General features: G+C 38.3%; 1 protein-coding gene across 2 annotated transcripts; it reads left to right on the top strand.

Moving 5' to 3' along the window:
- Window positions 1–10,626: 10,626 nt before the first annotated feature.
- LOC126793278 (scarecrow-like protein 22) lies at window positions 10,627–13,698 on the top strand. Of its 2 annotated transcripts, XM_050519745.1 has the most exons (2): window positions 10,627–11,140; window positions 11,230–13,698. In XM_050519745.1, exon 2 carries the CDS (start codon window positions 11,359–11,361, stop codon window positions 13,528–13,530), a length of 2,172 nt encoding a protein of 723 aa, XP_050375702.1. In that variant the 5' UTR covers window positions 10,627–11,140; window positions 11,230–11,358; the 3' UTR covers window positions 13,531–13,698. The 2 variants fall into 2 exon arrangements, with proteins under 2 accessions (XP_050375702.1, XP_050375701.1); XM_050519744.1 differs by having other exon boundaries at window positions 10,627–13,698.
- Window positions 13,699–21,509: the final 7,811 nt, after the last annotated feature.

Consider the following 21,509-nt stretch of genomic DNA (forward strand, 5'->3'; position numbering starts at 1 on the left):
AAACCTGATTCCTCAGGGAGAATGACGAAGTGGGCAATAAAACTTAGCGAGTTCAACATAAACTATAAGTCACGTTTCGCGTTGAAGGGGCAAACACTTGCCGACTTCTTGGTTGAATGTCATTTTCCTACACCGATTGTTGAAACCCCATGGGAAGACCCAGTGTGGGACATGAACGTCGATGGTGCATCAAATTACTCGGGGGCAGGAGCCGGCATTATATTTCAGAGCTCGGAGAATCTCCACGTGGGATGTGTTGTGCACATAGACTTTTAGGCATCGAATAACGTCACCGAGTATGAGGCATTTTTCACGAGCCTTAAAATTGCTAAAAAGTTGTGCATCCCTCGCCTGCAAGTTTACTCTGACTTGCCATTGATCATTGGTCTATCCAACGACGATTATTCTACCAAGGATGAACGCATGATAAAATATTAGCACCTCGTACAAGAGCTGATGCAGGGTAGTGAGCAGTGGTCCTTGGTTAAAATTTCGCGCGAAAGAAATTCGAGGGCGGGTGAGCTTGCCAAGGTGACATCTGGTTATATAGAGGCTATAGATGTTTTCAAATTTGAGGTATTGGACAGGCCAAGCATTGATGAAACCGAGCCAAGGCGCTGTGTCATGATGGTTAACTCAATCTCAAACGATTGGCGAGGGCCCGTCGTTATTTTTCTCGAGTACAGTGCGATATTTGCTCATCGTCCTATTCATACTCTTAGCCTACCCAATGCCTTGTGAATAGCTTCAGGAAGCGAAATGCAATATGACACTATGTTTTTCACAATATGCCTTGAACTTCGTATTAAATTGACTTTCGTTGTCACAAACAATGTACAAGGGTACACCGAAATGACAAATGCTGTTTTTCGAGACGAACGTGGCGACACTCTCGCTGGTGATAGTGACGTAAGGCTCCGCTTCAACCCACTTAGTACGATAATCCGTGGCAAGTAAAACAAATTTGAAGCCACCGGGAGCGGTTGGAAGTGGACCGACAATATCCATGCCCCATCTTTTTTGACGTTCTTTTTATGAGCCATATCTCTGTTGCTTGGGTCCATCACAAGCCAAGCTCGTCCTTGTGGAAATCCATGTAGGGTCATGTGGAGCGCACCTCGGTGGGCGGAACCTTGCACACAAGGTGTTGACATAAGGATATTCTTGGTCATATTTGTCACGTGATGCAAAGCGCTACGCCAAGCAATGTAAGAAATGTCAGCAGCATGCGCCGGTAAATCATTCGCTTGCAGAGGAGTTCCACGTCATGACCGCGTCATGGAACTTTGCTCAACGGGGTTAAAAAACGACTGTCACGTAAATGTGGGAAATGGGTCGATGTACTGGACAACTCGACTGGACAACCCGATATTTGAGAGGCTGATAGCCTGGTCTCATGAGGTTGATAAACCAAATATTGTGGCTGGAAACCCGTTTTTGTAAAGTTAAATCGCACAATTTTTGTGACTGATAGTCCGTCTCGTAACATTGATTTTGTGCAGTTGCTTGATTTTGTAAGGTTGACAACATGATTATGCTATGTGATAGAATGAGCATGTAGTTATTTGGACTGTAATTTATGATTTTTTCATTGAGATGTGTTATACATGTACCAAGGGGGCATGTCGTTGTGATTGGTTTCCCTCGTCATTTGGAATTCTTCACACAACAAAGCAAAACAAGGGGGCATGTAAGATGTAGAAAGCACCATGAGGAAAGGTGTGCGATGACCAATTCCCCATGGTAAAAGAGAAGTACTCAGTGCGGCCTAAGCTAAGGATATAACAGTACCATCGACATGTTAATTGTCGACGAGGGTTTATGGTTATCGACCATAGGTTTTTTCCATTTGAAGGCGTTGTTAATATTTTAGCCGTCCAAATGAGTTTTGGTGGTTCACGTCGTCGACGTGTTAGTTGTTAACGATGTTCTATATCTCGAATGGGTTCATTGAGTGGCATGTCCAGGAGGAATGAATTTTATTAGGTATAAAAATGAAAAGCAAAAGCATGAAGTCAGAAATCTCCCATCGAAAGGGAGGAAGCATTTGTCATATAAAGTTCATCGACAATACCTTTCGAAGAAGAAGTGTTTTTGTCAAAAGAATTATCGACAATATTTTAAAAGGGGAAAACATGGAAAGCATTGTTGTGATGTTTGAGGACAAAAAAATTATTATCTAAAGTCGTCAATAGTACCCAACAAAGAAGTTGGACTTCATGGAAAGAAACTTCATCGATAGTTAAAAGAAAGGTCGGTTTGTGAAGTTCTCGAGAGTGATGTATATGTTGACGGAGTCTTTAGACTCGAGAACGAGGTGCATGTCGACGAATTTTTTTTAGCCTGAAAGCAATGTGTGTGTTAACAAGATTTTTAGCTTGAGAGTAAGGTGCATGTCAATGAGGTTTTAGTTTGAGAGTGATGTACACGTTAACAAGGTCTTTAGATCTTGAAAATGCGGTCAACAAGTTTTGGAACTCGAAAGCGTTGTTGAGGATATCTTCAAAACTCAAAAACATCGATGATGATATCTCTAGAGCTCGAAAGTAATGTCGATGATATTTCTAGAGCTTGTAGGGAATATCTCAAGGAGAAATGGCTCGAAAGATTAACGATGATCATGCAAAACCACTTGAAAGTGTTATTGACGATATCTTAAGAAGAAATACTCACAAGCATGGTTGACGATATCTAAAAGAGAAAACGCTAAAAGTCGTGGTCAATGATATCTTAAGCTTTGTCAAAATCCTCATTGACAAAAGAAAGGTAGTTGGCAGCCATGAAAAAGCTTATCAATATCCTTGAAGACATCTACGAGGCCCAAATAAAGATTCATCGACGACAGCTTAGAGAAGTAAAAGGTTTCACTGATAAGGAAAAAAGTTGATGATGATTAGATGTTAATAACAATGAGTAAATGTCTATCGGTGAGTAAAAGAGCTCCGACGCATAAATATTTTTCACAATGAAAAGCCATCGCCAAAGTGGTGTATGCATGAATGGAACACCTTTGACAAGGGGATAGACTGATGTCACGGGAGAGGTGAGCATCAACCCCGAGATTAACTAAGGTTGGAACGTATTACTATATATATTTCAGTAGTTGATGACGTTTGCAGGAGAGAAAGAGGAACTCGAAAGTTTTCCCTTTGGACTGAGTGGTCTAAAGAGAAAACTTGGGGGCATTGTGGGGTTATAAACATGATGACACTCGAATTAATGACAATCAAGGAAGAATAAATGAAAGCCGACATGAATGATCAGTGGGGAATTAATGCGAAGACGAAACGGTCGATGAGTAAATATGTTGTAACGGTCGGTGAGTAAATGCAACATAGTTGTCGACGAATAAATGTTAGTCAGTGATTAAATGAGGCGTAACTGACGATGATTAATGATTATGAAACTGTCAACGAGTAAATGGTAGTCAATGCCCACCAACCTAGCAACACCTATAAAAGGGAGATGGAGATGTCAATGTAATCATTCAATCCAAGCTTCTCTAAATTGAATAGAGCACAAAATTGACTTGAGCGTCGGATAGTCTTTTGCAGGTACCCCCCTAGCTCTTGTTTTCGCCCTCGCCAACTTTGTAATTGACGCAAGGCTAAAGTCGCCCACCAAGTAAAGTGAAACAAAGAAAGTGCAGTCAACATGCACTCGAAGGTTCTAAACGATTTCTGATCCGCTTCCGCTCCAATCTATATTAAATTGGAGGTCAAAGTGAACGACGAGATTTTACCCTCCAACACCATATACAGAAGATTCCTGATATATAAAAATAAGATGAATTTAGAGATTGAAAACGGTGTAGATCCGCACACAAGAAAATGTATTGATTACAGATATCAAGATCTACTTGAGGGTTCTTCCATGGCACTAGGCATTATATGGTACATCAGTCTAAAACTCGAATTAAGCAGCCGATGAAAACTAAAGTTGGTATTTATCAAGCTATGCAAACACATTATAACCAACAAGATTCTTAAACAAGGATTATAAGTATACATGCAGCATTAACAGAGATTGTCATCGTATGGAATAGTGAAGTATATGCTTTTCGTAGTGATCTCATGGGCCATAAACTCATGTATATATAGTGATTCAATTAGTGTCTTGCCTATCAAAAAAGTCGTAATTGAGTCATAATTTGTTTCCTTATTGAACATGAGAATCATATCAGAAATCGAATTGGATTCTTATTAAATATCATGTTTATATGATTACAAGATATTGTTTAATATACATTCTTAATTCAACTTCAATTGTTCAGATATTATTTAATCAATTACTTAATCATCAAGTCATATAATTAAAATATAAGTCCAAATAAATCTTTCAACCGATCCCCTTACAAATAAAATACTTTTAAGGTTTTTGTTACAAATGGTACAACAGAAACCTAAAGTCCTCAACCAATCTATCTTAAATTTAATTAGATCAGTAGTTGTTACGGTCCCGTATTGAATCTTCCTTGCCAAAACTTCTGCAATGATATGATGTGGTAGGGCATTCTGGCTGAAGCTATCGATATCCTTTATTTTCAATACCAACTATATATATAGCTAACTTCATTCATTTTCTTTCTCAAACTAGCTGTGTGCCAAGAAAGCATCATCCTCCAAATCCCACAAACCCAGATGAAGAAATAGCACAGTGACTAATCAGTGAGGGACCAGAACGGCAATCTTTGCCATGGTAAAGAAAAATTTGCAGCTGTTCTACAACTCTACAAGGAAAGAAAAATATGGATGTATCCATAGGTGGGGTTGGAGGCAAAGAGTGATAGGAGTTGTGTCACTTTCCACTTGATCAATACGAAAGATTTTTGTGTTGGAGATCACATGGCATGGGAGTACTGGATATAAACTAAAAACAGACCCATATCCTGACATGTCCAAATCATGGTTTTCCTAAACCCTAATTTCATAAACTCAATCTCAAAAACAAAGAAAGAAATAACAACTCATACAGTACTACACCACACCATGTCCCCTCCATTCCTTCCACACAAAATTTCCACAGATCTAAAAATTGCTTTATATTCTCAAACACAACATAGACCACCCTCTTAATTTGGAACCATTCCAGTTTGCAACCCCATGAAACTCTCATGCACAGGGCTAGATAGAGATCGATGGTGTTTATTTTTGTTTTGATATGGATGGAAAATTATTCGAAGGACAAATGAACTGTACTAGATACAAGTACAGTCAACTACGTTTTTCGTTTTTGAGTTGAGTGTTTCATACTTTGAACAGTCTTCCATATACTTCATCATCCAATTTCATAAAGTTTCGTCACACTACCATGGAAGATTATTGCGTTGGGTCTGCATAATAATCATATCTAATCATGAAGCAGTCAAGCAGGGTGAAATAATTTACACGTTATGTTATGCTTATTGATAGTACTATCTCGTATGTGTAAAACATGCACGACCCGAATTAAACAAGGGGCACAATAATTCGTTAAACAAATTGGGTTGGTTTGAACTTTGATGGGGTTGCATTTCTGTTTGTATTGACAGCGCTGTGATTATGGAATAATTCCCGACCAGGATCTATAAATCAGATAATAAAACTCCAACTGTTTCTTATTTTGACAACTCGTACAATTCTCATGCATGTACATTGGTCACTTTCGAGAAGTTAATTTAATCTACCCCAACACTTAATTTAAACAAGTTCTTAATATGATTGAATGACTTTCAGAACAGTTCTGGCTGCAACAGATGTACAAATCGAAGTCGGTCAGAACATGCATGTATCAAAATGTTAATTTGTAACATGTGTGAGAATCATGAAAATATAAGGGAAAAGGAGCTGTACGTACGAAGACCTAGATAACTAGTTCAATTCATGAAAGTGATTTAGAAAGCTATATCGAAAGTAATTAGCATTTTGTTAATGTTTACACCCTGTTTATCATGAGTTCATGACTTAGATGGTAATTTCTTCCCTACTTCTCCCAATGACACTACGGAGATAAATGATTGCCAAAAGAGAAGAAGAGTATATTACGTAGATTAATTTGCACGTAAAACCCCCGATGACAATGACAAGTGATTGATTTTGGGTTAAATTGTCATTTAATGACAATGAGTCAATGATGATTATAAATTTCTCCAATCAAGTTCATACTTCATGGTACGCGGACTTGGCCCGTTAGAAAAAAGATATTTACTTAGTCTAATGAACTCTATTATCATACATATTATTGTTTTGCTTGGCTGAACATATGGACATGCATGTGGTAGAACTGGATCGAGCTCATGAGCTAGTTGAATTTGCAGATGTTGTTTTTTTTACACTAATCTATAAGCTTCAAACTCATGAAACTCTAATTGAGTAAATATATATATGACAATTAACTTAATCGCTTGAAGCAAATGTTATGGTTCTTATAATTTGTGCATCTATCAAGAGAGAATGTTATTTATTCCATTTCCTAATAAATCCCATCTTTCAAACCATTACAGTTAGGCTTCGTTAATTTCACGGAAATGAGGTCAATTTTTTTTTTTAAATAGACAATTTTCCCAAGTGAAGGAAAAATGTAACGAAAAGTACTCCATTGAAAAAGTTAAAGTAATTTATCTATATATGAAGAAGAAAACAATCAGGTTAATGAGATTTTGACAAGACATTACCCCATTTGCACAAACAAACCTCAAGTTCAGAGTAGATATCCCTCCCTCTCTCTTTCCCCTGTTAGTTTGGCTTAGTTGAGAATGAATTTGAGATAATCATGGAGAGTCAAAGTGAGGGTCAAAGAAAACAAAGAAACAGATTAAAGTGAATGGTTGGGTTCATGTTCCTTGTCACATGTGCGGACCAGCCGATCCAACCTGTACTTGTGTTTCACTACTCTTCCATATTTTCCACCTGGACTACATTCCAAAACCACCCTACACCTTTTCCTCAAATTACATAAGTGTTCCTTCCTCCCTCACCCTCTCACTTTTTACCGTGTTTGGTAAAAACGTGAAAAACATCAGTTCACCATTTCGCCGCCATATTTAGCAAAGACTACGACGGACGACCACGAGGTGGAACCACGCTCCTTCTCAGCGCGTACACACACGACCCTAGCTACTCTTAGTGCGTGTCTAGGAAGCGCTGCTAATATGTTAAGCTCTTAAGCTCCACCACACATTTCTAATGACGTCGTTTTCGGTAGAGAAAATCCAATCTCTCTCTCTCCACCTTTACTTTTGGCCGTCGGGGAGTCAGTGATGTAGTTACTGTCTCCTTTAGTCCTTTTGACAGCGGACTGAGTACGCAGAGTTGCCCAAACCAAGAAAGCAAAGTGATCTTCACTTTTACACGTTAATAAACGTCCGGGCGCAAACGTGTTCGTTTTTCGTTTTGCTTCATTTCCTTCTCCTTGAAATTATCATGCAAAAGGATGACGAGTGATAACCTTACGAAGAATGGGCCTGTCGAAAAGAAGAAACTTAAGGACGAGAAAATTGATGGAAATCTCTTGTTTGAATCAGGGGTGGAAGTTGGTACCCTAACCGAGCGTTCGTAATGAATACCATCAGGTCGAGACGAATCGGGAAATTTTATTCGTCCAATGTCAAACTTAATATCAAAAATTTATGTATAATTCGGTTGTTATATATATATATATATATATTTCATACCGAATGTACCAAATATATTAAATTAGCACTCATCAATTGACCTTTAAGCCCCGATCCACCCTAATGTAAGGGCCGGCCCAAGCCTTTTTTAATTAGGGTAAGGCAATGGTCCTCCAAATAAAGCCTTGTCATACCCTACGATTCGGCTCTATTGAGCCTTTTAGGACCAAACATGTCTCGGTCCTAAAAAAACCCGTTGCCATTTTAGGCCCTAATAATAACATATTTTTTCTATTTTTCATATATGTTTCTTCTATGATATATTCAATACAACTTATCTTTTTGTGTTTATTGATTTTATAAGTTTTATTCTATTTATATTTTGTTAATTAATCCTTGATTTTGAGTGAAAAGTTCATTAAATATGTGAATATAAGTACTTCGACTTATATTTATAATTTTCTTAAGCTAAATCTATCATATATATGTATGTGAAATATGATCATAAATTAAAAAGAAGAGTCTTATATTAGGTGTATATTATATAGCTAAAATTTGAGGGAAAAAATAATTTTAATGTATTTATTTTAGAGTATTTTTTAATAAACATAATGTGTTGTCCGACCATTTTTAGCCCTATTTAAAGGGTCGGCTCGGCCCTACACGACCCTTTTAGCCCTAAAAGGATGGGCTGAAGGTTTACATATTGAAGCCTTAGTCCTGCCCTACCCGGTTATAAATTTTATTGACTCAGTCAAAACCTGGCCCTCCCCTCCCCTAGTCCAGCCCATGATGACCCATATATTAAATTTATGCATTTTTGATGTTTTCGTTAGCTTTTTAGGTCTTAATTGCACTTTTATAGACCTCCAATATTAATTTACATTATCTAATAGTTATAAAATAAAATAAAAATACATGCAAATGTGTATATTTATATGTGTTTTAATTTGTACCTAACTCATCATGAACCGATTTGTACGGGTTTGGTTTTGTATTAATACTTATTTATGATTCCGAACTGAAACCGAATAAAATATCAGTATCGATATCGATATAGGCCAAATCTCGAACCGAATTATACCGGTCCTAATCCTAGTGGTATTTAAAGCCAAAACTTTTATTGGAAGCAATTGCATCAAATTCTTTTAGATTGTGCTATCCAATAGTGAACATTCACTTAAATCCTCCAATGATTAGAAGTTAGTCTTTGAGTGAATGATCATATATACAATTATTAAGATCTAAATGTCTAATTGATCGAAGACTTTCATTTGCAGCATAAACCTATGAAAATCATTGTGCTATTGAATGATGAACATATGAAAACACATAACTTTTTGCCTAAATGGCATATGGATGTTAAATGTTGTTAGAAAAACATGGTGCCAGATAAGTGAAACAAGATAAAAACATCACTGTATGTGAAACATTGCCAGCATTACCAAATAATCAAATTGGTCGACCATTATGTCATTCAAACGGATAAATTGGTCGACCACTATATAAATCATATTTAGTGAGTAGTTCTCTATATGTAATATAAACTAGGGATGATAACCGTTGTTCATAATGGTTTAACCTCAAGGCTGAGACTTTCATTTACCAAACAATTAAAATGTGAAGTCATTTCATAGTACGTTCATAGTTCAAAGAAAAGAAAGGTCGTTTTGATCGATATAATGAATTTTTGATAGTAAATAGAGATGTTTATGTAGATTTTCGGGATCTGTACGTAGAGCTGAAATTTGAGAAAGCTCATGTGAGCCAGCAGAGATCGTACTCCAGTCCCTTCACAGCTATGACTGCCATAGAAGTCCTTCCTAGTTCCTAGCCTACACAGCTCGTCGTTGCTCTTCAAGGGCTGTCCTGTGTGTTTTTCCTGGGGAGGTAATTTAGCTTAGTTGTAGTTCTCGACTTGAAATGCGAGTTCGAGCCTCCTACTAGGCTTCTACACAAGTAACACAACCAAAGGTCCCAGTGGGACGTACAGTAAATAAGTAAGGGAATACAGGTGAAAACTGAAAAGTTTTGCTTCCAACATGTTGCAGTGTTGTACCCATGAAAATAACAGACTAGCTAGGGAAGATGGGCATTTTAAACCCTTTTAGCTTTGATTCCGCTACGTACTCCTGCCATTGAGACGAGGGTTAGGGTAAACCCACCATACTTAGGAAAGTGGCTCTTGACAATAATCTATTAAACTCATGTGTCAACCATATGATTTGGTTGAAGATTATGCATATGTAGTTAGTAGTTAGTAGTTAGTTGACTCTAATTATTGAATAATTTTTTTTCCAGTTTCGGGTTTCATATATTTAAAAAATATTAATGTGTATAAAACAATAAAGGTCATTGTGTTTAAAATTATCTATAATTTAATGGATATTACTTAATACTTTTTCGTAACTTTTTTATATATATGCGTAGGTAAAATTTTTATTACGCGCTACATAGACTAAATCTCACGAAACGTTTTTTTAACAACTATACAATTGTAAATCATAAGCAATTGAGTAACAATAACTTCACTTATTTTAGCATAACTTTTGTAAAGTATTGTGGGAAAACAAGCATATCTGATTTTAAGATCTGAGATAATCCGAATTAAACAAAAGCAAGCGAATTGGACAAGGATTTATGGAGAAATAAGATGGTTGGATTTTGAACATGAATAGAAGTGGGGTTGGTATTGCAGCAAAAAAGAAAACACATGAATAGTTGTACTGTATCCATGCAGAGGAAGACAGGATCTGACATGGCCCTCTATAATGTAAAAATTAATATCTGTCTATCTGGGGTCGAAGGGTAGAGAAGGGTACCCCTCCCTACACAGGGGCGACCTGCCCTACTCTCTCTCTCTCTCTCTCCCTCCATCGAAAAGCAGAGCGCCCATTTTACCTCGAGCTAAAGACAACACCGTGACCACTATGCGGAGGTGACAGAAACTCAGAAATACAAGCAAGGTGAGCGAAGAAGAGAGGAAAATAAAAAAAAGAACGAAATTAATTGGGTTTTAGAGAGAGATAGGGACTAGAGAGAGATAGTGAGGAGGAGGGAGAGGACACTTTATTAACTTTTTTATGATGCACGCATCCATGGCAGAATAGAGAGGGGGGAAGGGTACAGATTACTCTCTGGCGAAGACACAAGGGGTGTGGAAGACAAGAAACAAGAGATTAGAACCAGAAACCAGAAACCAGAAACCAGTAACCACCACCAACTAGAACCTCTTCAAACTCAAACCAGAGGAGAGAGAGATAGAGTTAAAGATATGAGCTGAACTTAAGCTGTGGAACAAGCTCTCAGATTTGTTGTGAAGTGAGAAGAAGAAATAAGAAGAAGAAAAGGAAGAAGCTTTGGTTTGGAAATGGTGGCCTGGGAAGATAAAGAAGCACTCTTTACACGTATTGGTGAAATGGGTTCGTTTTGCTTGAGGTTTTGAGGCTGATGGCACCCAAAGAGTGGCTTCTGGGTGTGAATTTGAGAGGTCTGGAAAGCAAAGGAGGGACCTTGAGCTCTGCAAATCTGGAGAGACCTTGCTAAAGTGTTAGTCTGATCAATCCTCTGTATAATAGGTTTGAAGTTAAGTTTGAGTTTGGTAAAATTGTAAGAGAGGGATGCCCTTTCAATTTCAGCAACAGGGGAAGGGGGTCTTGGAAATTACAGCGGCATCAATCTGTGACTGGAACCACCACAACAAGAAACAAGAGGAGCTTTTCATCAACAACAGCTTCGTCAGCAACGAACCCACCTCTGTTCTTCATATGAGAAGAAGCCCGAGCCCACCCACTTCGGCTTCCACTCTCTCCTCCTCCTTTAACGGCGCCAACAACACTACCACCACGCCGCTCCTTCAGGAGACCTCCCCGGTGGGACCCGACCCCGACACGGCGGCGGCGCGCAGCAAAGATGAGTGGGGTGCCTGCGAGCTTCAGTCCATTCCCAGCGGCGGTCTGGAGGCCATGACCGGATCGGGCGGTGGGAGATGCGGCGGTCTTGGGCTGGACGACTGGGAGACCATGCTGTCGGAGACCGCGGCGTCCCCGGGCCAAGACCACTCGCTGCTCCGGTGGATCTCGGGGGACGTTGACGACGCGTCGTTCGGGCTCAAGCAGCTGTTGCAGAGCGGGAACAACAACAACAGTACTAACTCTCTTGAGTTTGATGGCAATGCTGGTCTCGGAAGTGTTGATCAAGGCTCCGGTTTCGACCACATCGGAAGCAGCGTTTCCGGCCTCAATAATACATTCTCCGGCGGTTCTTCTGGGTTCAACACTGTTAATGGGAGGATCGGTTATGTCCCCAGCTCTTCTTCGCCGATGAATTACAAGCTGTTGAACAATAACAGCAACCCGAATTTCGCCAATTCAGCGCTTCCGGTTTCGCTACCTCATAATGGAATTGGTTATCAGAACCAGCAACACCAAGACGAGAAGCCTCAGATTCTGAACCCACAGCTGTTCATGAACCAGCACCAGTCTCAGCTCCCTAATCAGAATCATCCAAACTTTTTCGTGCCAGTGACTTATGGTGGTCAGCAGGAGCAGCACTTTCTTCAGTCCCAGCCCAAGCGCCACAACCCAGGTGGCGGTGGAGGACTAGACCCGGGTTCTCAGATCCACCAAAAGGTCCAGTTTTCCGATCCGGGTCATGAGTTTCTGCTCAGAAAGCAACACCTTCAGCAGCAGCCCCATTTTGGTAACTTCCCTCCGGGAATGCAGTTTCTTCCTCAGCCGAGGCCGGTGGTGGTGCCGAAACAGAAGGGGGGAGGCGAAGAAATGGCGGCGGCAGCTGCAGCTCACCAGAACCAGCAGCAGCAACTGCTGCAGCATAGTTTGCTGGACCAGCTCTATAAGGCCGCAGAAATGTTAGGTACTGGGAACTTTTCACACGCGCAGGCGATATTGGCGCGGCTCAATCACCAGCTCTCCCCTGTTGGAAAGCCCCTTCAGCGGGCTGCTTTCTATTTCAAGGAGGCTTTGCAACTCCTCCTCCTTATGAACAACCCAGCAACCCCTCCTCCACCGAGAACCCCGACCCCTTTTGATGTCATTTTCAAAATGGGGGCTTACAAAGTCTTCTCTGAAGTGTCTCCATTGATTCAGTTTGTCAATTTTACTTGCAACCAGGCTCTACTTGAGGCCGTCTCCGAAGCTGATCAGATTCACATTGTTGATTTTGATATAGGGTTTGGTGCTCACTGGGCCTCCTTTATGCAGGAGCTTCCATTAAGGAATAGGGGTGGTACTTCCCCCTCACTCAAAATCACTGCTTTTGCCTCTCCTTCTACCCATCACACGGTTGAGCTCAGTCTTATGCGTGATAATTTAACCCAATTTGCTGAGGAGATTGGCTTAGGTTTTGAGCTTGAAGTTGTTAACATTGATTTGTTGGACCAAAACTCATACTCACTGCCATTTTTCCACGCAAATGACAATGAGGCAGTTGCTGTGAATTTCCCCATTTGGTCTAGTTCGAATCAGCCGGCAGCTTTGCCCAATCTCCTTCGCTTTGTGAAACACCTCTCCCCAAAGATTGTGGTGTCTTTGGATAGAGGGTGTGATAGGAGTGACCTTCCATTCCCACAGCACATTCTGCAGGCCCTCCAGTCCTACATAAATCTCTTGGAATCTCTTGATGCGGTAAATGTAACTTCGGATGCTGTGAACAAAATTGAGAGGTTCCTCCTCCAGCCTAAGATTGAGAGCACTGTTTTGGGGCGTCTTCGAACTCCTGACAAAATGCCCCTTTGGAAAACGCTTTTTGCCTCAGCTGGTTTCTTCCCATTATCCTTCAGTAACTTCACAGAGACTCAGGCGGAATGTGTGGTCAAGAGGAGTACAGCAAGAGGGTTTCATGTCGAGAAGCGTCAAGAGTCACTTGTGCTATGCTGGCAGCGTAGAGAGCTCATCTCAGCTTCAGCATGGAGGTGCTGATCAGGAGCAGCATTTTGAGACGAGCAGAGGGAGGTTGGTTTTTTTTGCAACTCACAATTTATGGCAGAGGTTTCCAGCTTACTCTACCCTTATAATATGTCAATAAGTATTGAACTATGTTCTGAATTGGCACCTCTGTTATGACTTAATCCTTGTGGTCCATTGTCATGTTTGTGAGTCTCTCTTTGCAAATGTCTATCTTGTGTAGATAGACTGGTATTCTGAGTAGGATTATCTAACAGGCAAGTCTAAGAGTTGTATTTCTATTTGACTTTGGATATTGCTGCTATGGTACTTTGATGTTTTAATTGTCAAGCTGCATTTTCTTCTGGTTTAGAGGGTGATAGTATGTTGTACACTCGGCAATGAATGAACTAGAAATGGAAATTACATTACCAGCTTTTAAATAAATTTGTCATTCATGCGCATTGAATCAGAAGTCGGTGATATAAATAGAAGATCCACTTGCATAATACTGTAATCGTGTTCAATCAGTCATACTCGTAATTCTTGGTGAACAGTAATTACTTCAAGAGTCATTTTGTTATTGTTTCTCTTGCACTTACCCCCTTCCTTTGGTTAATTTTTGTATACTTCTGTTCTTCTACCTAACTCGTTTGAAGTTTAGTTAATTAGGGAATTAAGTTGATAACGTCAATATTCCACACCAGTATTTTCTTTTTCATTCTTTTGTTGGATGATTTTCTGCAAGTTTGAGTTCTTAGTCCGTCACGTTTAGTCAGTGATGTCACTTAGTAGTTAGTAAGCACTAAACAGTCAAATAAGTTGCTGGAACAGTTCTCCCTTTTAACTGAACACAACTTAAGCAGTTAAGCCATCATTATCTGGACAAAACTGTAGAACAACAGCTAACCTAGTTTCTAAAATATAAAGCTTGATCCTGCTGCACATGATCCATAATTTAGAATGTGGTGGTAGGTGTTTCTGTACGGTCTTGGTTAAATTGAACATGATGATATGCCTCTTTTTGGTCCTTTTCTATTTACCATGTATAAACTTGAATGTATTGGGAAGTCGGTAAACTGCCTCAACTTGGTGAACTTACTAATAGTCTTCAGTCTGGTAAAGAATGATTCCTCTTGCCACTACATATGTTGGTTTGAAGAGCTTAGGAGAGAAGCTTAGCTTATTGTTATCAGTTCTTGAGTTTATCAGATAAGATATATAGTTGCATCAGGGTAAACTAAAAAATGCCACTATAGTATATGATTAGCTACTCTATGGTTTGTTGTCTCCATCACACTTAGTTGTTGCTGGGTCAGGCTTGGAATGTCTGTTTCACTTGGTGATCCCTTAATAACTCTGGTATCACCCATTATATTGAAATTCTAGTTTGTTATGTCGTTAGATAGTTGATAACCATTGATTAGTTATGCAGTGTGTTGTTTTCGGCATTAAATTGAAAATCTGATATCGTAATGATCCATATAAGCTCTAATGCAGGTTTTATAGATTCACATGTGTTTTATTTAACTGTTGAGTGAAACAGGGTTTAGATATCTTGATTCTTAAACAATGATTGATCTGGTTGTTTATAAATCTTCCTAAACCCTCATAAAGGCTAGTATAACATGGTTGGCTTGAAATTTGTCACACAGTTGTCTGATAATGTTCTTTTTACTTCTTTGTTTTTGCATGTAATACACCAAACATGTAACGCGTCATTCTCCTTTTCTCCTATAAAAAAAGCGACACACTTCTTTTTCTTTTCTTGTGCCCTAAACCCTCATATTTTACTTCTTAACTTACATTTCTTTATATGTTCTTCATTATAATAACAGTGCATTGTCTAATTTCTATTTTCTGGGATTAGTTTTTAGAACACCTACTAATCAAGCCACATGGCCCATGTTTGGCCGAGAGCCTGAGACACCCACTTGAAAGCCCTTTTAATCTTTCTTAACCCTTGTTGTTTTGGAGGCTTTTGTTTAATCTAATACTCATGATTATATAAACATACATTGCATAATAAACCAAGAATTCATGCTAGAAAATGGAGGCAGAACATGCCCGGTATGGACAGGGACAAAGATTATCACAAGTTTATAATTTCTCTGAGGCATTAACAATGGGGAAACGTCGGTTTCATTGAAAACGAACTCCTATAAAAATACCTGCGAACAACCTCGATAATACCCTCTAGATGTATTGCTCTGTTTTAGTTTAATTGAAAATCAGTGATTTTCAGTGTGTCTGTTTTAACCATTTGACTTAAACAATGGGGTGACTGCTTGTGGATTTTGTAATTCTTCCAAACCTTCTTGTTAGTCTGATTTTGTTTATTATGGACGTCTGATTATCTTAAACTGCTTGGGGACCCCAGAAGGGTGATGAACATTTTAATAAGGGAAGCTTCATACTCTAATTGGACATCATAAAGAGGGCTAGTTCTGATGAGTATACTAAAGTTGGAGCTAGTTAGGCTCCTCTTAGGTGTATTATTGGTACATTATGGTACACTACATAGACTCGTAGGGTAAGTCTACTCCGGAGGGTTTAAGGGCTAAAGTTGATATCCTCCAACAAAGCTGTCAAACCGTGAATTATTAGATCCGGCGAATTAGGAAAGACGGTTCCCACCTCTACTATTATTTAAGAGATGGTAGTATACATCGTGTGGAAAAAAGAAAAAGATTTATACAAACATACTATTCTAGCCCCCCCCCCCCCCCCCATTTATCCACGAGGAACAAGACATCGACGGAACGTAATGAGGATGGGTTCTTATATGGTTGAACAAGATAGCATTGTAGGATATGTAGGCATGCCAATGTGACATTTCCATTCGAAAGAGAGATGCTTGAAATTCTAACTTTTTCCATCAGTATTCTAGACCATAAGTCGAAAATGTGAGTAACTTGCTTTTACTTCTACAAAATCCTGGGAGGCCCAAGGCTCCAAACCCATGTAAGGCTACCATATTTAGAACAAAATGACCACAAATGACTGGTGCACAGTGGAGCTGTGAGCCATTTGTTATGGTTGTTTCTTGGGTGGGTAAGTGGTCCAGCTCACCCAAGCCAATTGAGGCAAGGGCTCTATGATCATTGACATATATTATTTGCTTTTCGATTATAATTTACCTATATTAGAATTTGTAGTAAGATAGATGATAGCAATGGATCTTTTGGGCTAGTGGTCTCCTTCCTCAAAAGAACAAAAATAATGATGGAGATTGGAGTTGGAATGGAGGGTGAGTCTTAGACGTTTTTGAGTGGGATGTGAAGGGAAGTGATGGAGATGGGGATAGCAACCCCGCCAACCCTGCACGATGAAGTCATGGAAATCGGATTTCCAATTACTACGTCTGCATAGGTAAATTGCTTCAGTTTGTGGATCTAGAATTTTGGTTTTGTAAACACGTAATGCATACTTCTTCTTTTTTTTTTAGAAAATAGTTTCCATTAAATCAGGCCAAGAAGACAACATATATCATGAATTGTATTGTCATACGACATCAAATAATGATTTAAAATCACTCGGTACAATGCAATCTATGATAAGTAACATTCATTATAAAATGAGCAGTTGAGCACAAATAAACCTACAACTACCCGAGAATAAAACAAACATTCTAATAAAAAGTTTATAGAAGATATTACACATAGCCTAGACAACTCAATAAAATAGAAGGATCTATTAGTCATAATAGTTTAGGTGACGTGTCAAAGAGTCTAAAACAATGTTATGGGGAATCAGGCCCACAGACCCAGTTCTCAATCTGGAACAACTTTGAGCCTAGACCTAGGCCTAGGAACCCGAGCTCATACACAAACCCTAGCAGGTTTATGTCTCCTCCAAGTCGTCGTCGTCGTCTTTTTTAACAGCAGCAAAATCCGACCAGTTTCCTCCACCTGTGCCTACAAAGCAGGTAACCTGTGTCATTTGCCAAACCTTCCTCGACGACAGTCACCTTGAATCCAACCCAGTCGATGTCATGGTCACCATTGTCAGCAACCCCGGCATCTCTGATTTTGACTAGAATCATAATCATCTTCACCAAATTAAACCGGCCTTCCTCCGTTCCTGAATTGAAACCGGGTCTCTGATCCACTCGAGATCCTTGAAGTAATTGAATCGAAATCCGTGTGGCTTTGCCGGAGAAGCCAGTGCCGCTCCTAGCTCGCGTCACCATGAATTCGCCATGTCTTGATTGATCGAAAGAGCTGGAAGCTCACCGCTTGTGTGTGAAACCTTGGTTTCGTCTATGGAAAATACTCCGCAATACACGGAGCATTCTAGTAAACTAATAAATATACATGGACTACGAGAAAGAAGGACAATGAAGGAAGAACAATTAGATTGCATCACCAAAAAAAAAAAAAATCAGAGAACGAGGACTCTATGTACGCTTCATGTAGTCCGCTTGAGACATATATATACGATAAGTATCTTATTCAAAATGAATGAATCAGGGTTCTTTTTTCATCTTTTCTTAGTAGTTGTGGGGAAAGAAGAATTGATAACTTTTTTAAAACGCTATAATGATTAATGAGAGTTTGGGATGCATCACTCAGTCAGTCTATATCTATATACAAATACAGACTGGACTCTACATCAAGCTATTTGTTTTTAGGTTTTACTAATGGAGCATTAACAAAGTAACAGACCATGTTAGGAGCATCGAAACAACACATACAATGAATTTAAAATGAATAATCTTTATGACATTTCAACTTGATTGTCCAAATCAGTTGTGATGTAATGACTAATGAGTTAAACGTTAAACTACAACTATATTAAAGTAATTATAGTTCAGATTAACAAAAGGAATTGATTGTCATGTATTAAAATGCTAATGCAATCATTTAAGCATGAAATGGCAGCAATGCATTATTCTTGGACTAACTAAGTGATATAAAACTCGACTGTTAATTAGGTCGCACAGTGAACAACTTTGGCTGATATTCTATTCTGTAAGCGCCAATTATCGAATACAAAACCTCTAAGGATTCAATCGAATATTTTATTCTTGTCACCGGCAATATGCTTGGTGTATATTTTAGGATTAGATGATTGGTGTATATTAACAATTCACGTTATGGAACTTTCTATTTCTTTTATTTTAAAACAAGAATGAACTATGTAAGTGTTTTACACTATATAGACTCTTTTGATTTCATACTATATAGACTTTACCATGATCTGAATGTAATATTTTAGGTGCCAAATCTAGTAACTAACATAATGTTGTTTGGCTGGTTGAGTGAGCCAAGAACGAGTTTACCACATGAATGACATGATTTTGTTGTTTATCTTTTTTCTTGAATGAGAATTTCATTGAAACTATTTAGTGATTACAGTCACTTATTAAAATGGCATCCCGTACAATCTCCGAGCAGACAAACCACAAATGGCTTAGAACTGGAATAGAACAAACTAAAAGGTGTACAAGAAGTTGTCCATGTACAATAGACCGAACAATGCTCCGAAAATTCAACTATAGAAATTAACTAACAGAAATTGAAGGGAAATTCCTAGCATCCTCAAGATAATTACCAACAACGGAAGCACTATCATGATTATGTTGTTTATCAATGTTGAATTATAATAAGCCAAGTTATTTTTTTTTTCATAATTTAAGCCTCTCCCCAGAATATATATATAAACTCTTCTAGATCTGAAAAATCTGAGAGCAGTTTTGGAGCTAGGTAGTCTTAAATCTGATAATCTTAATTTTGCTCTATTAATCCATGCCACCCCATCTCTAATGAAGCTAAACGTCATGTTCACTCAAATAAAATCTCTAATCTTTAAATTTCTCCAGAATCTGAATTTCAATTGTATTGTTTCGTAATTGAAGTACTGTAATACTGAGTGATCATAACATGGTTCTAAACTGTCGTAAAGTGCAGCTTTAATTTTTGCTCTGCTCATTGTATTATTTGTATATATATATATATATGTTGCATTGTTGCTATTGCTTATAAAAAATAAAGTCGAACTAAATACGAATGCTTGAGAGAATTGGTTCACACTAATTGTTCATAAAAATTGTGCTTCACACATCATTTGTCTAATACTGGTGATACATGGCAAAAATAAGGTAAATTAAATCAGAAAAATATAAAAACAAGGAAACGATGAACAATCAAGAAGAATGATTTGAAAATAGGTAATTAGCGCGTTCTAAGACAACTAACTGTTGGAATATTTAAGAAGATGTTATTTTGGACTTTTCAAATTGCTCGTACGAAATTGCATATTTTAATTCGTGAATCAGATTTGAGCAGTTTTTTACCTGAATGTCCGTTTGAGACGCATAATACCTTTTTGGAATGGGAACGGCGGGATCTACAAGAGTCACTTTAGTGACTCCCGTAATATTTAATCCAAATAATGACGTTTTACTGTTCCAATTCGGCATTTACTATTTTAAGCTAGTTTTATTTTCATTTTAGAAATCAATTATTTAGGTTTCTTTGTTTTCTTTTTAATTTGGATTTTTTAAGGTTTCATGGTTAGATTATGATTTTAATTTTGTTTAGGTTATTGATGCATATATAAACATCATCTTTCTTTGTATTTAGAGAACTTTTGAATCAATAATATTTTGAGTTTTCTTAATTTTCATGGTGGATTCCATAACTTCTCGTAGATTCGAGAAACCCTAATTTTGTGGATTCAAAGCTGTCGTTGGTGGATTGCAATGGGTTAGCTCCGCTGCATCAAATTGTACCTCACACATCATTTCTCTAATACTGGTGATCATGAGAGTGATATTACTTGGTGCAACACATACTCTTCATTTGGAGATGACAGTAATTATGATGTAGATTGGATTGGATCATGAAGGTTTTTTTTTTACACAATATTATTCCTTTACTTAATCAATAACAATATCTGTTTTCAACATTGAATAACAAACCGTCCCAGCTAGCTGGAGTACTTGATAGTTGGGTAAGTTGACCTGACCACGCCAAGTAATCGAACATTACCTGTCATGCTAGCTCCTGTTTATCTAAACATGTCCATACTTTGACGGTAATGATCAATTAGCATTGTCATATAGCAGTCAACCCAGCAAAAAGAACAGGTGTGTGTAGAGAAATATTAGATGTTTACACTGGAAAAAACTTGAGCAATTGACACATTTATATAATTAACAAGCCACATTTGTAGGGGGTTTTGTGAGATTTTGGGGTTGGCCACACCATCGACACCCACATTTAAGACACATATGAATGTGCCAATTGCTCATGTTTTTTGTAGTATTATTGGATGTTCCGAAAGGACTTGTTTCTATTAAAAACTGGATTTTTAATTTTCATACAAATAAGTTAGTTGACTTGGAAAAAAATCGAACATCATAGCGAGGGTTGACATAAGCAACTTAGTTCCTAATCCACCACTAATCGAATGAGATTAGTTCCAATAATGAATAATGATTATCGATCGTCAAATTGTTCATATGAGAAAAAATTCCATATTATTAGTTTATGACCACCTTCAAGGCTTCGATTTCATAATCCACCACGTGATAGCCACTATCAAACCCAGTATTAATCTCATGGTTCGACCTCTAGCTAGCTGCATAGAGAGAGAGGGGGAGAGAGATCGATAGTTATTAGTTGCAAAGTTGCAGGCAGCACTTATATAAACCTAGCTACGCATCACTTTGTTTTTTTGTTTTTTAACCCTAAAACCACCTTACCTGCAGTGGAAATAGATACGCAATGATCTGCAACTTTTCCGGGAAGTGCTTTTGTTATCAGGAAGCCTCTCCTAGGAGTCAGGGATTTGGCTTTCGATTTAAACCCCTGGTTCTTCTTTCTTATTTTTCCTCTTCCCTGCTGGAAACCAATCAAGCCTAGCTCTAGCCAAGCAACCTTGCCCGACCATAATCTCCATCACAGCCTTTACCTAAAAACATGTTTTCCCTTTCTACCACATTAGCACTAAATCAAAGAGTAAACCAGCATTGCTTTCAAGCACCCTTTTTGTTTCAAATATAAAAC

This window comes from Argentina anserina, chromosome 5, assembly GCF_933775445.1.
Source record: "Argentina anserina chromosome 5, drPotAnse1.1, whole genome shotgun sequence".
Taxonomy (NCBI): domain Eukaryota; kingdom Viridiplantae; phylum Streptophyta; class Magnoliopsida; order Rosales; family Rosaceae; genus Argentina; species Argentina anserina.